At 41.3% G+C, this 14,656-nt stretch overlaps 1 protein-coding gene across 1 annotated transcript in view; it reads left to right on the top strand.

The window, feature by feature from the left end:
- The window catches only part of pcgf3 (polycomb group ring finger 3), a 76,320-nt gene extending 64,340 nt beyond the window's left edge, over positions 1-11,980 (top strand). The window contains exons 8-10 of the mRNA XM_084953804.1: positions 1,764-1,901; positions 5,067-5,147; positions 6,317-11,980. Of these exons, the coding sequence (XP_084809930.1) occupies positions 1,764-1,901; positions 5,067-5,147; positions 6,317-6,364 (267 nt within the window). The 3' untranslated portion in view covers positions 6,365-11,980. The remainder of the gene's footprint in view (positions 1-1,763; positions 1,902-5,066; positions 5,148-6,316) is intronic.
- The last annotated feature ends 2,676 nt before the right edge of the window (positions 11,981-14,656 follow it).

Below are 14,656 nucleotides of genomic sequence, written 5' to 3'. Positions count from 1 at the left end.
TATTGAAGGGCAGGCTGCTCACTGAAGCGCTGCCAGTGTTTACTTGAGAGCAGAGATGATTTCCAAGTTTAAACAGAAACCAGGGTAATGTTAGCTCTCTCCGTCTCAAAAGAGAAAGATGAAAAGAGGAAGCGGAACACCCACAAATGAATAAATCCAACGCTTCTGCCTTTGTCTCTTGATATGTGCCACTGGAGCCCAGTAGCAGTAATGCATTCTGACTCCCGCTACCATCCACTGCCAAAAACCACCTACCATGTTACCTCGGAGGGGTGGGGAGACAAATGAATGGGCCAATGGCATTAAGTGTCGGTCGCGTGAAAGAAGCCAATAAACAAAAAACCCCAAAAAACAGCAGCAGAGGTTCAGTGAGATGTTGTGAGGAAGCAGAGGAGGAAATCAACACCAGCTTCAGGTTGAGTTTTTATGAGAAGGTGGGTGAAACGAGCTACAAATCCACCTGAAGTCTTCGGTTTCTTCACACATACCATGTGAGCTGAATCGATCCCTGCGGCCGGGCTTCTTGGTTTCATGTCTTTGCAAAAGAGATGCTGTAGAAAGGTGGAAATATGTTTGTCGAGGTGGGCAGGCTACAGCTCTGGTTACACAGCCAAAACTAAATTGTTGAATGGATTATAAATGGAAGGCAAACCAAATATTGTGGTTGTTCACAGCCTCAGTGACAACAAAAACTGACAAATGGGGCTTAAAGGCTGTTTAGTTATCCAGACTGAAAGCATTTCTGTCATTCTTTAAAAGCAGCATTGAAGATTGAAGCGGTTTTCACAATGTTGGTATAAATCAGGTTTGGCGATTGTCAGCCATCTCTGTCTTCACTGGACGGTTACCTGCTTTATACGTTTATAAGCACAATCAACGAAACCTCAGCTTTGTACCAAGCTTTTTAATGTCTACTTCAGCCGAGTTGGATAATTTTCTCACATTCAGCTCTGCTGGGTGAAAAGTTCACAGCTGCAGGACTTGTGAATTCTGCCATGAGGTTTTTGACCTTTGCGGAGGTGGGAATTTTGACCTTTAGGTGCTGCCAGGTGAAACTTTCTGGGCTTCTCAAAGTAAGAAGGTGGTTCTTATGAAGACTGCAGACGTCTAAGATGTTCTGAACTTTCCTTTAAACCACAGGTGTCGAACTCCAGGCCTCGAGGGCCGGTGTCCTGCTAGTTTTAGATGTGTCCTTAATCCAACACAGCTGATTTAAATGGCTAAATTGCCTCCTCAACATGTCTTGAAGTTCTCCAGAGGCCTGGTAATGAACTAATCATTTGATTCAGGTGTGTTGACCCAGGGTGAGATCTAAAACCTGCAGGACACCGGCCCTCGAGGCCTGGAGTTCGACACCCCTGCTCTAAACCAAAGTGTTTATATATTTATTTATATTTAACTTTACACACATGACTACAGTTTGACTGTGAAACAGCAGCATTTGAAACAGCTTGAGGCAGTTTGTTTTGTGGATTATAGGCTCTGTCAATCATGTAACACTAGATTCACGCTGTCATTCAGATCAGGGCTCTGCAGTGGACATACTCTACATTGTCACTGATGCTAGCTCTAGCACTGCCCTACTACTTGCTCTTTAAAAGGAACCTTGCGATCCCTCGTGGCTTATATTTAAAAAAAAAAAAATCTCCACTTGTAGCACTTTAACATGAAACAGTTCTTAATGGCCTTATAAAATGAAAAGATCATGTACCCACACTTCAGTGGACGCAGGATTTAAATCCTCATCTTCTGTCTCCTAACAGGTCAGCATCTGCTTGGAGTGCAACAGCAGCAAGCTTCGCGGTCTGAAGCGCAAGTGGATCCGCTGTTCAGCACAAGCCACGGTCCTCCACCTCAAGAAGTTCATTGCCAAAAAGCTTAACCTGACATCATTTAATGAGGTACAGATAATATCACGCTCCACCAGCCCGGGAAACACAATGATGACAGGGAAATGAGTCTGTCACGAACTAAATGTAGTTTTAGTGTAAAATTAAAGCTGTAAAGGAAGCAGTTCAAGAGGAAACACTCCCCCCTCAGCGCTTGTTATCTCCATGTTGATAACCTTGAGAGTCTGCATCACTCTGATCCTTTTATTGCTCAAAGCTAGACTTAACCTGTACATTTGAAGCTTTCTACTAGCCTTAATTACAAAGGAACAGAAATGGGTTCATATGTTTGTTCTTGGAGTTGAAATTAATCCTCATTTTATCTGATGCTGAGCCTCAGTGAGACCCTTAAGGTCATTCTCGGTCTGAAAGGAGCTGTTTTTGCTACTCCCCCTCCCTTTAAACCAACTATATTGTCATTAGTTGCCCCTTGTAAACAGAAAGTTTGAACAGCAAGTGGGTGGGGCTTCTGTGCCCAGTCATATTAGGAATATCTTTGACATTGTTCAGAATCAGTAGTGGGTTAAAGCTAAAAAGCTGCTAGAAGCTGAGAATCACAACCTGACCACCAGCTAGAGGCGTGACCCGCACCCTGACACCATCATTTCAAACATTATAAATCCAAACCTGAAAAACTCCACAAAACCCCACGACCATGACACTTACAGGCTTTCTTTCCAGGAAGTTTTACAATAATTCCTATAGTAGTTTGTGATTAAACATTGAGATTGCGGATTACTGCTTTTAGTCATTTTAATTCCTGTTCTTACAAAAACATTGTGTTTCTTTTTCCAGAAATGGATTTGTAGCAAATTGGAACAAATCTCTTAATTCTTGGCGCTTGTTTTAAGTTTTCGGAGCACCAGCTGGCCTGTGTGGGCCCCGCGTATCAGAAAGTTTTAGTTAATTGCAAGAAATTGCATAAAAGGTCACTTTATTGTAATTCTTCTGTACTGACTCATACAATGCCTTTTGTGTTTGTTATATTTAGCAGGAAACAAGCCCATATGAGATCAAATTTTTCTATTAATTATCGTTACCACCCTGTTATAAGCAGCGGGGGATGGGAGGGTGGAGGGGATGGGAGGGTGGAGGGGAGTAGGCGATAATTTGACAGATGGATTTTTCGATTGAATCATCAGTCGCCTCCTTGTCGTCTATTTTTCTGTTTTCTCCGTGTCTTTTTTTTTTTTTTTTTTTTTTTTTTTTTAACTGGCTGTCACAGAGATGAGTGGGAAGGCTCCATCATATCGTCGGCCTCTATAACACAGCTTTGGCGAGGCGGATGCTCTCCCAGTCAGCCATTGTTGTCCTATCTACTGACTATCAAAAGATGTTGTTTGAAACGATTTCTGCTTTCAATGCAGAGCTGAGCGCAGAGCATTGTCAGGGAGCAGTACACCAGTTACTCATTGATCATGTTTGTAAACCCATCGTTGTGGCCACGTCAGCCATCTGAATGTCTCTGCAGGAAGTGTTTCCGTCGGATGAAGCTAGGATAAAAGGAATGCCCAAAATGGAGGAAAATCAGGGATCGATTCCTGGAATCAAATAGATTTTCTTAGGTCTTCTTTGATGACCATATAAAGACAATAAAGATGTTGTTCTTATTATTAAGCATTATAAATGTGCTACAAGAATAGGCACATTTTTGGCATTTAAAAGACTATATCTTGGAAAAAGTTTCACATATAGGAGATGCATGTTTAAAAAATCCATTAATTCTTTTTCTTTCTTTTTTTTTACACACTCAGTTCAATAGCTGTGGAAACTAGTTCACAACAGCAGTCGCCTCAGAATGCTTTGAACTGTAAATTTAATAACAGAAAATGAACCAAGCACTTGGCAGCTGTGGAGACGAAGAACTCCCTTTAAACAGGAAGAGACGTCCAGCCAGGCTTAGGCCCGGGCAGCAATCAATCACTGATCCATGCTGTAACTATAAGCTTTGTGAAAAGCCAAACTTAATTTTAAAAGTCCCAAATCCAACGTGGGAAACTGGTTCCACAGGAACACGGGAGCCTGAAAGATGAAGGCTCTGCCTCCTGCTCCGGGAAACACAAGCCAGGGGCTCTGAGAGGGATGAGTGCTCTATTGGGGGTCTTTAAGTTATGATGGGACCTGATTATTCAAGAATTTTAAATTAAATTGTGGTTTTAACAGGAAGGCAATGAAGAGAAACTAATATGGACGGGATGACTCTCTTACTCGTTCCTGTTAATACTCTCTGTGACATTTCAGGGAAACCTCGCTTGTCAGGAAGCTTTTAGAGCAACCTCATAAGGAATTACATCAATTCAGCCCTTTAAGTAGCAAATGAATGTACAAGTTTCCCAGCATCACTACAAAGGATTCATTTAGTTTAAAATCTCATAGAACAAAATTCAGAAGATCACAGTTATGCTTTGATTGGTTTTGGTGTGCCAGATTCTGGTTTCCTTCTTAGATTGCGTTTTAATTTTTTTTTATTCAGCATCTCATTTTTCTGATTTTCATTGTGAGCATCTCTGTTTAGATAATGATGATTTAATAAGTTTCTTCAGGGTTTAAGGGTAAAAAGCATCTCAGCTGTACAATTCAATTTTAGATTTATGTTTTTGTTTTGTTTTGTCGGACAGAAAACCTGATTGGAGAATGAAATTCCTCCCCTGAATTGCATCCTCCAATCAGACCTGGACAGTTTCAACTCCTCCCAGCCTTAAAATGTGCTCTCTCTGAGAGCCAGCAGGTGGCGCTGTGGCAGTGTCCCTCCCCGGCCTTCACTTTCTCTCCCTCCCTGCGTGCCTCTCAGTATTGATTGGCAGATGCAGATTCGAGGAGCTGCTCAGAAGAATATCAATGCCGGCTTCACGGGGGAGCGGTAGATTTGGCAAGCCGGCATCGTGTTCAGTATCGAACTTTTGGATTCTCTGTGTGGGTGCCAGGGGCCACTCAATGTCAAAATGAGCCCCCCACTCACCCATCCACCCACCCAGCTACATCTCCAGGAAACACTGATGTTAGAATAGAAAGAAAGAGGGGAAAATAGTAGAGTTTCACTTTGTCCTCGCACTAAACAGCAGAGACCTCCAGCATACGCCGCTCATATTAACGTCATGTCGTTAACTACTCTAACTACTCTTGCACAAATCGGGTCAGATATCGTTCAGTAATTTGTTTCTGTGCTTCTTTTCTCAGCTGGACATTTTATGCAACGAGGAAATCTTGGGGAAGGACCACACTTTGAAATTTGTTGTTGTTACAAGATGGAGATTTAAGGTAAAAGACAAATGAGTTGTGAGTTTGAGACTGGTATTACCAGTAATATCCAGTTGAATTGATTTCACTGAAATGTTTTTGCTATGTGGACACTTATCAACTGAAAACTAATCAGCTGACTACAGACTGTTCATGTATTGATATAATCAGTTAATATTGGCGACTTTTCCCCAGAAGTAAACTCCAATAGTCTGATGCATTTCCAGGTTATATTTTCACTGAACAGCCATCAGGCAAGCATGCTTTCACCACATGCCATAGCTCCATTTGGTTAACTAGCACAAGCAACATGAGTAACAGTTAGCATCTCATTAGATAAAGCTAGTTATCAAAGCTGCTTGTTAGCTGCTGTTATTCCTTCTGCATATCATATTTAATTAAATTCAGTTTTACTTATATAGCACCAAACTACAACAGCAGTCACCTCAAGGCGCTTTATACTGTAAGGTAGACCCTACAATAATCGCATTTACACAGATGGTGCTTAGATTTGTAAGAAAAACTGAATTTGAACACAGAGTTTGGCCAACATATCTACAGTGTTTGCTGCAGCAGTGAAGCAGTCCTTTGGTTTCTCTGGCTGATGTAATCTTCTCGTCTAGAGTCTATACCATATACCTGCCTTTATGAGTACCCAGTGAAATTTCAGTTGTGCAGCGTAGGTCACAAAAAACTTCCTAGAAGGACGTCTTCCCAATTGCTTTTCAAGCTTGTTTGGAAGTTATAGAGTATGTAAGTTTATTAGATCACCTATTATAAAAACAAAAACACACAGACTGTAAAAATCTGTCAAAAACTGGTTTAAAATTAAAAATAATGAAGTAATAAGTTCACCTTTTTGTACTCAAGACTTCTTTTAATTAATCGAGTGTAACATCCGGCTTCTGGAAAATGAGGACAAATTATGTTCTTAAAGCGACTTCCCCAAATTCAAGGACTTGTGTTCCAGTTAACAGTGGCGTAAACACAGACATGTGTTGATACATCACGTCTCCACCTGTAACAGTTAATGTACAACTAGGTCTCTGCTGTAGGTGGAAACCCATTTAGTCTGTCATAAATCTGTTATTTCTCGTAGAAGCCAATCCATGCTTCAGAGCAGTTAATAAGCTAATTGTGAATGGTTTAAGGCCTTTTGCTCGAGCTTGTGTTTTGCTTGTTCCTTGCAGAAATCCCCCCTCCTGCTCCATTACAGACCCAAGATGGATCTGCTGTAGCTACAACGGACACAGTGGTTGTTTTTTATTTTTCTTTCTGGCCCAGTGGCCGCGGACTGTGCCGAAACCTTTTTAATTTATGCAAAGACGATCAACCAACACCAAGCAAACGGCCGACGGTAAAAGTCAACACAAGCCAGCAAACGTCCATCTAACGGGGAGGGAAAGTGGGACAAACTGACACAAACTGGCCGCCTCTCCAGCACAGACACTGCAACACTGGCGTGTGTTTTTAGAAACTAAAACAACCATTTTTTTCCCTGGTCTGCTACATCCTACATATGTGAACGAAAAAAGAAAAAAAAAATATGGAGAAAAAGCATATATTTATACTTTTGTACAGAAGAGACACACGGAACCAAGACACTACTGGTGCTCTGTTTACACGCAAACAAGATGTCGGGAATCGTGTGACCGTCTTTTCCAGCTCCATGCAGACTTCATCCTCCTGAGATGATGACTGAGCGGAGGACAGGATTATTTTTTTTTAATATAAAAAGGTGTTTTGTTCTTTTCACACCGCACTCGACACGTCTTGGGAGCACAGAAAGTATATGGAGAAATTTATATAACAGGCATCAATTTTAAGCTGTTTATCAAGTCTCTGATTTCCCTTTTTTTTTTTTTTTTTTTGGTTTAAATTTCATTCTGTTGGCTTTGTCTAATTTGCTATTGGGTTCTCAATTGTCAATTGTGAATAGGCTAATTTTTTGTGTAGTTATTTATGTTCTATATACCAATATTGTACATAAAATGTCATTACAGAGAGAGAAAGAGATTGAAGAGAGACTTTAGACTGTTAAAAGAGAGTGGATCCCAGAAGTGCTATCTATATGTTGGGCAATAAATGTCCAGAGGTGATAAATTAGGATTTTTAAAGACAGACTCACTATCAGTATCAAATTATATAAATGCATTTTTATGTTGTCTGAGAAAGACACAAAACAGCTATATCAAATCCTCTGCCATTTATGTGTATGTGGGGTCTAAATGTGTTCCTTTGCCCCGATAGATGAACTTTTAGGGGGCCGATGAGGAGAAAGCTTCACCCCAACCTCATCCTTCCCATCTCACCTTCCTTCAGTGGAACACATTTATTGTTAATTTTAGTTATATTAACACATTTTAACATTACACAAAACACTCATGTCCGTAGATGCCTGGAAGATGTTTCATTTTTTAAACATTGTTTTCGGTACCCACCGTGCAGTCTTTTAATATCCGTCCCTGTGTTTCTGCAGTCTTTCAGTGGCAGCAGCACCAGGCAGGTGTATGCCCATACCACCCACATGTTTACAGCTTTTGGTTTGAGCTTCTAGCTGTAGATGTTTTTTGGCACCCTCCATCCTTCCAGACATTTCCTTCAGCTCCATTTTTACTGCAGAGCTACCGAAGCTGCAAGGTAGAAATGTAGAGATACAGACAACTCCCTCATCTTAACAGCCTCAGTGACGGTCTTATCCTAGTTTCTTTTTTATGGTGAACATGGAAGGGAAGTGACATTTATTATAAACTTCAAGCTCGTCTCTTCAGATGGATTCAAACGTCACAGATGTGCCAGTTCTGCAAACATGAGTGCAGGTTAGCGATATCGCTATTTTCCATTTCTGGGTTATACTTTGGTTAGTTCTCACTGCCAGCTGGAGAGCAAAGGTGCAAAGTCTTTAAACGCATCAATACGACAGCATTTCTGAAAGATAAGTGAATATTTTTAGGCATGTAATCACACACAAAACAAAAGAAAATCAGTATAAAACTTGGATTTTCCTTTTTTTTTTCTTCCTTTTTTGCAGAGTAGCCAGTGTTCAATATTGTTGACTTAACAAGACTATTTTATGAGTCTTTTTGAAAGAAATATCGTGCAAATTCAGGTTTCTCAGCGAGGAGGCTGAGGTTTTTTTGAACATTTTGATAATGAAATGACTGCTGTTTGGTCATTTGGTGCTTATAGATGTGTGTTTCTGACCTTGAGGAGGATTGTTCCTCATGCGGGAGCATGCCGTTCTCAACTTTGTGACGCAGAAAACTGATGTTCTGTCAAAAGCAAAATGTCTTAACCCTAAAAATCCTGAACCGAACTGTCTTTGACCACAACTGGATCCCTGAGCAGCGTGTCAGACCTCAAGTAGTCTTACCTCACTGACTTCTCTTATCAGTAATTAAAAATGGCAGTTCAGCTTTTGCGTTGTATCGCCCCACAACAAGCCGTCTGTCTGTACGCTCATGTGCGGGGTTCCTATGCATCTCAAAAGTCTGGCGGAGTGATTTGAAATTGGCCGACAAAGCAATGTGTAGGGACTCGTTAGGACCTATGACGTGTGTATTAAATGCATTATAGCCTACAGGTCTGTACAAAACCAGCTCTACCAAAACTCCTTCTGCATGCTTCATTCATGTGCTAACCTTTATGTTTCAAGGACCTTAATTCAGCAACCTTTTGTAGGGTGCTCATTGTTTATGGTTTTTATGTAAATCAGTATTTTATTTTATTATTATTATTATTATTTTAAAAAGGTGGAATTTGAATCGGCCTGTCCAGAAATACCTCTCCGGGTATTACTTCTCCTTCTCTTTGTTCTTCTTAATTTTTTTTACTTGGTCGGACTCTTGCTACAATAAATTTTCATGCATAGAAAGTGATTAAAAACCAAAAACAATGAGCCTGGCCATGTTCTCAGCTCGTGGAAGAGTGTTGTGTTTGTACTAATCCCTGCAAACGTAATGTAATATCTGTGTGATATTATGTCTTTGTAAGTGCAGACTTGGTGTTTTAAAGGCTTATACTGATTATTTCGTAGTACTCGGACGAGTGTCGAGTACGCTTCCCGGAGCTATCACTGACACCGAGATCTGTGTTTTAAGTCCTCTGGTTTGCAGTCCTAGACCGTAATCGTGTTTTCTGCCGTTTGGTTGTCACTGATTAAATCTCTTTACTGTAATTCAGCGATTGAGCTGTAAAACACTTGACAAGGTGCTACTGTACTCACGACTACAAACGGAAAAGATATAATGCAGGACACTGCTCCGGATACGCCCCTGTGTTTCACATCCGCCTTCAAACGTTCACTTTTTCGTTGCTTTGATCGTTAGTGCTCTCATCCTGGCCATCGTTCGGCACGATCAAGTCTTTCCAAATGTTTCACTCTGAATCATCTCTAAAGCCTTGAGTAGTTTACCTTGATGAAACCTTCTGGATCTGTTGCATTTGTGTGTCGATGATAACTAAAAATAAAATTTAATGAGCCCAAATAGAACAACTCCAAGGCATTTTCTGTCACACAAAGAGCAAAATTCTTGAATATGACAATGGTGCGCAGCTTTTAAGTCAAAATTAGAATTGTTTACCCTCTCGTGCTTGTTTTGTCCTAAAAGCCCTGTGACCTGATGGAAAGGTGGAAAGGGCGAGGTCTTCGCCGCAGTGACGGTCAGGCTGCGTCTCTGCTGCTGGTGCTCTCTATGGTGCTAACAACTACTCGCTTCAAACTTCAGAGACAGAAAGGATCTGTGTCGCGAAGCTCTCGCTCTCCTGCCGCCGTACGTGCTCCAGTCCTTGGGCGTCTGATAAAGAAGGCGCTCGATCCCCTCCCTACTTTCAGATTGGGTTTCCCTACTTGTCTAGGCTCGCTTTGGAAAGGAAACAGAGGGAATTTTAAATAAGTCATAGACTGTGACGGGGCTGATGCTGTGACAAATAAAAGTGGTGAGAAATTGGGTGCACCTGCTGCAATTTCGTGCCTCAAAGAGAAACTCGCACTTATTACAGGCTTCACTGGTGAGATGTTTGCGCCTCCGAGTTCGATTGAGTCTCACTCCAATTTCTAACAGATAATTGGCTCTGAAAGACTAGAACAGCCATGAATTTAAAGTCGTGTACAGCTGGTTGTGTTTTCGTCTACACGTTTCTCTCAGGAGGTTCGACCTTCTCGCCACCCGTGTGTAGATGATGCTGGCCGCATCTTGCGCCAGAACAGATCAGTGTTCACCTTTTTATTAGGACTAACATCGAGACATCAGTGCTGCTATGCTGACAGGCAGGATAAGAGGCTTCCAGGAGGCTGCAGATGGTGTTGCTATCTGCTCTGAAATGTCTCTGGCTCATCTCTGCTTTGACCCTGATCTCCTGTCAGCCTGTTTGTTAGCTCCTGCTGGGATCTCGGTGAAGCCCGGCCAAAGTTTAGCCGCTTCACGTGGACCGTCGAGTCTGAGCAGAGCGAGTTTGCTCCACCGCCATGACGGGAAGACGAGTAAACAGTTTATTCAGGCCGCTTTGAACAGTTTTCTGAGCTCGGAAACTTTCCTCCTCAGCGGCAGCCGCATTCATTTCAGCTTTCATTTCAGGCTTGTTGGCAGCAGAATTGTTTCTGGCAACTTCAAATGGCTCTCCTGTGTTTACTCTGCTGTAATAAGCGTCCACTCTGGGAGTCTGGTAGCTTTCTTTGTTACCCAGCTCTCTTTCTCCCTCGTTTGAGTTCTCTGCAAGGCGCAGCAATCTCACAGGCTGGCTTTGTGTGCAGCAGAGACTGAGACCTCACTCGTATGAACCACATGAGCCACGTGAACTGAAACGGTCCAAAAAAATATAGATTTCGTTTGGCTGGGGTGTCTCTTCAGAGCATTTGAGCCGGCAGCCCTCGAGCACACAGCGTCACGCTGCCACAGGTGGTTCAGCTTGAAGAGCAAATGTCTGCTTAAATTATGGATTGTTTTGCCGCTTCGGGTGATTGTTCACTGCCGATCAGGGCAACAAAGTCTCATTTGCAAAGGCGCAGCAGTTGCGAACGACTCCAAACTATCGGCTTTAGCAATTCAGAACGAATCAGTCGTCATCTACAAAATCTCACAATGACATTCCCCTGATGTTATCACCTGATCTGTCCAGTTTTGTATAAATATTTATTTATGCTGAAAAAGTGACCTCTGCAGTAGTTTTTAAGTGTTTGACATTTATGCTCTTGCTCATAATTTTGCAGTTTTTTCCCCTTTTCTTTGTGAAACTGAGCAGACTCGTACAGGAAAAATGGCTTAAATTATGACTCATTCCCCCTCTTTCGTATTAAATAAAGTGTCGTCTTCGCAGTGTGTGACAAAACACATGGGTCATATTCATTAGGTCAAGTTTATTAAAAAAAAAAAGTATGAATGTGGCAATGTGGTTATTGTACTGGCAAGGAAAAGGTGCAATATACAGTTCCCAGATGGTTCCAGCCTTTTTTTTTTTTTTTTAAATTTTGAAATGATTTTTCTTTTTCCAGTCAGGTCCTCAGGTCACTAAATGCCTTCTGGTCCTGAGGGTGACCAGGGAATCTCAGAACATACACTAATGCACCCAAAATTCAAACGACTGGATTTTACTTTAGTCTCGTCTTGTCACAAATACCCCAGACTTTTTTTTCGTTTTGGGTTTTGGTTTGCTTTCAGATTAACACAGACTCTTATTCTGGTGTCCTTTTCCTTGCCTCCTTTTGTATTATTGTTATTTATTGCACATGTAATGAGTTGATCTCCACTGTCATTTAATTCAAGGAGTTTTGGGGCTGGAATTTCTTTCATACAAAACTACAGAAGCTTTTGTCAAAACCTAAGTGTGTATTTCATCAATAAATGCCTTTAAAAGTGCTTCTGGTACCGTGTTGATTGGATTTCTTTGGATTTGGAAGGCTGCCATCGATTTTGTTTATTTAACGTAGACAAAAAATTTAAAATGCACATTAGAATACACAGGCCATTAGATCAATCTGTACTCACCTGCCACTTTGTAAGGTACTCCTCTTCAGCTGCCTGCAAACACATCTAATCAGCCAGTCACTTGGCAAGAGCGCTATGCATTTAGGCTTGTAGATATTTTAAGTGGTTTTGTAAACCTTAGGGATGCTTCTGCAGGAAAATCGCAGCAGACCAGCCTGTCTGCCATATCCAGAGGATGGCCTGAAAAAGAAAATATCAGACCTTGTTGATGTTAGAGGTTAGAGGTCAGAGGAGGATGTTTCGAGCTGAAGGGAAGGATTAGTTCAAAGATATAGTTAAATGTAACCAAGGCATCTGTGAACATGCAGCAGCAGAAGACTCCGCATATTTGTACTATTGTTATGTTACCAGGAAGTCCATTGAGATGACTTTTACAAGCGAGACCTGATCAAAACAGCAGCGACCCAAAACATCTTAAATGTTACAAATATAACAAAATATAACAATATTAAAGTGGCTTTTCAAAGTGAACATCCAGATATCTCCTTCACTGAATTCCTAATTTATGCTTTCGAACTCACCAGTAAATGGAGGCAGTTTAATGTTCGGGCTTTCTGTAAATTCTTCAAGATTACACAGCAGAAGATTCAAAAAATGCCGCCGGGTTTGACGAGTCTCGATTTTTACTGCAATATTCAGGAAGTAGAGTCAAAATGTAAACAACCATCCTGCTTTGTATCAACAGTTCAGGCTGCTCGTCGTGATGTCATGGTGTAGGGATATTTTCTTAGCACACTTTGGGCCCCTTAAGGCCATCGAGTTTACTGCACTCAAATGGATGGATGTGGTGGAACGGGTAACTGGGTAACGCTACATTATATGGCCAAAAGTATTTACTCACTCATCTAAATCACTGAAATCAGGTGTTCCCATCACTTCCAGAATTGGTTATTCTCTAGAGCGCAGTGAATTCCAGCGTGGTACCGTGATAGGATGCCACAATGTTAAATGAAGGTGAACGTTGCTCAGTGTTCGTGGCTGCATGTTATTTAGTCCTTCTGCCAACTAGAGATTAAAAAAATATAGAGAGACCTCTCTCAGGGAGAGTAGAAGACCATCCCCAACTTCTTATTCAAAGTAAGAGCAAGAACTTTTGTCTTTGTACTTTAGTTCAGGATTTTCACATCCATGCTTGGAGCATCCGTTTTTATATGATTCTTCAGGTTTCCTTCAAAAGCTGCCTCAGAGTTTTTTGTTTCACAGTATTACTTTGAGGAGATATTTCACAGCAGCTAGAAAGCAACTGGTTTAACCAGGGGACGCTATAGTGAAGTAGACACAACTTTAACCTCTTTCCTGACAGCCGTGGGGAGAAAAAAGCAGCCTGTGAGCACTCTTTAGGTAAGATTTCCTGTTTTGTTACACCATATCGCTTTGTGTTGTGCCAGTACCACAACAAATAAATAAGTTCTGTTTCATTCAGTGGTGGAACATACAAAAATCAAATATTACCAAAAAACACCCACAAAACTATCAATGAAAAGGTCAGTCGTCGCCAACAGCTGCCTTACAGCACGGTGGCAGATGTTAAATGTCAGACACTCTGTGGAAGAGCCTCAGGTTTCCGTCTGCTCACGCCGCAGCTGCAGATCCATTCAGCCGGTGGCCACGATGGCTGCAGATGCATCACGTTTGACTTGGAGGTGGCTGTGTTTGCATTGGCCATCTGCAAAATACAACAAATAGGGAAGAATCTCGCATTAATACACAACTTTTTATCTGCCCTTGTTGAAATAACACGACAGAAACTATCAAAAGATAAAACTGTGAGAATATTCTCTCTAATTAGCTACTGAACCAAATGGTAAATATGTTTATTTGTGGAGTAGCAAAAAACATCTTCAAATAATTAGTTTTACACCCACTCCAAGAGTCACAATCTAAAGCTGAAATCTTGTTTTTGTCAGCTGTTTCTTCTCTAACCAACTTTGAGCATTATTATTTTCACTTATTATCATCATCCTTTATTTATCCTGGTAAAATGCAACAAATACAACTGATGTTTGGTACAGACAAACCTGAATCATAAAGCCTCTTGAATTCACTTGAGAAAAACCTTTGCAGTGCATCTTGGGTAAACTTAAGGGTCACATCACCTGTACCACACAGTGATGTGACCCTTAAACCTACATTTTGATACCAGGCTCATCTTCACAATGATTTGATGCACAAGATGCCCTTTGGGGCTGCGGTTCAACACACATAACAGTCCTGTCAGCATAAGGAGCTTGACAGAGGAGAGTTGATTGAGTCACAGGTTTCTCAGTCAGAAGACCACAGTTTGACTCCGGTTTGAATCTTGGTGCTTTGGTTTATTTGCAGATTAATTTAGTGTTTGCTCACTTTTTGTTTTGTTGTTTTTGCTTTTGCTCGTTTTTGGGCACTTGAAAATAGTAATGTTTAGAAAAGATTGTGCTGGATTAAAACATGACCCTTCAGATGGAGAGCCCGGTGTGCTTAAATCAGATACACTTAGAGCTCCACAGCAGGTCTTCGACTAGCTTTCCTCCCCTCACCCCAACCAGTCACAGCAGATGGCCGCTCCGC

Source organism: Perissodus microlepis, chromosome 2 (assembly GCF_051167445.1).
Source record: "Perissodus microlepis isolate ML-2025 ecotype Zambia chromosome 2, ASM5116744v1, whole genome shotgun sequence".
NCBI lineage: Eukaryota > Metazoa > Chordata > Actinopteri > Cichliformes > Cichlidae > Perissodus > Perissodus microlepis.
This window is presented reverse-complemented; position numbering and strand designations above follow the sequence as displayed.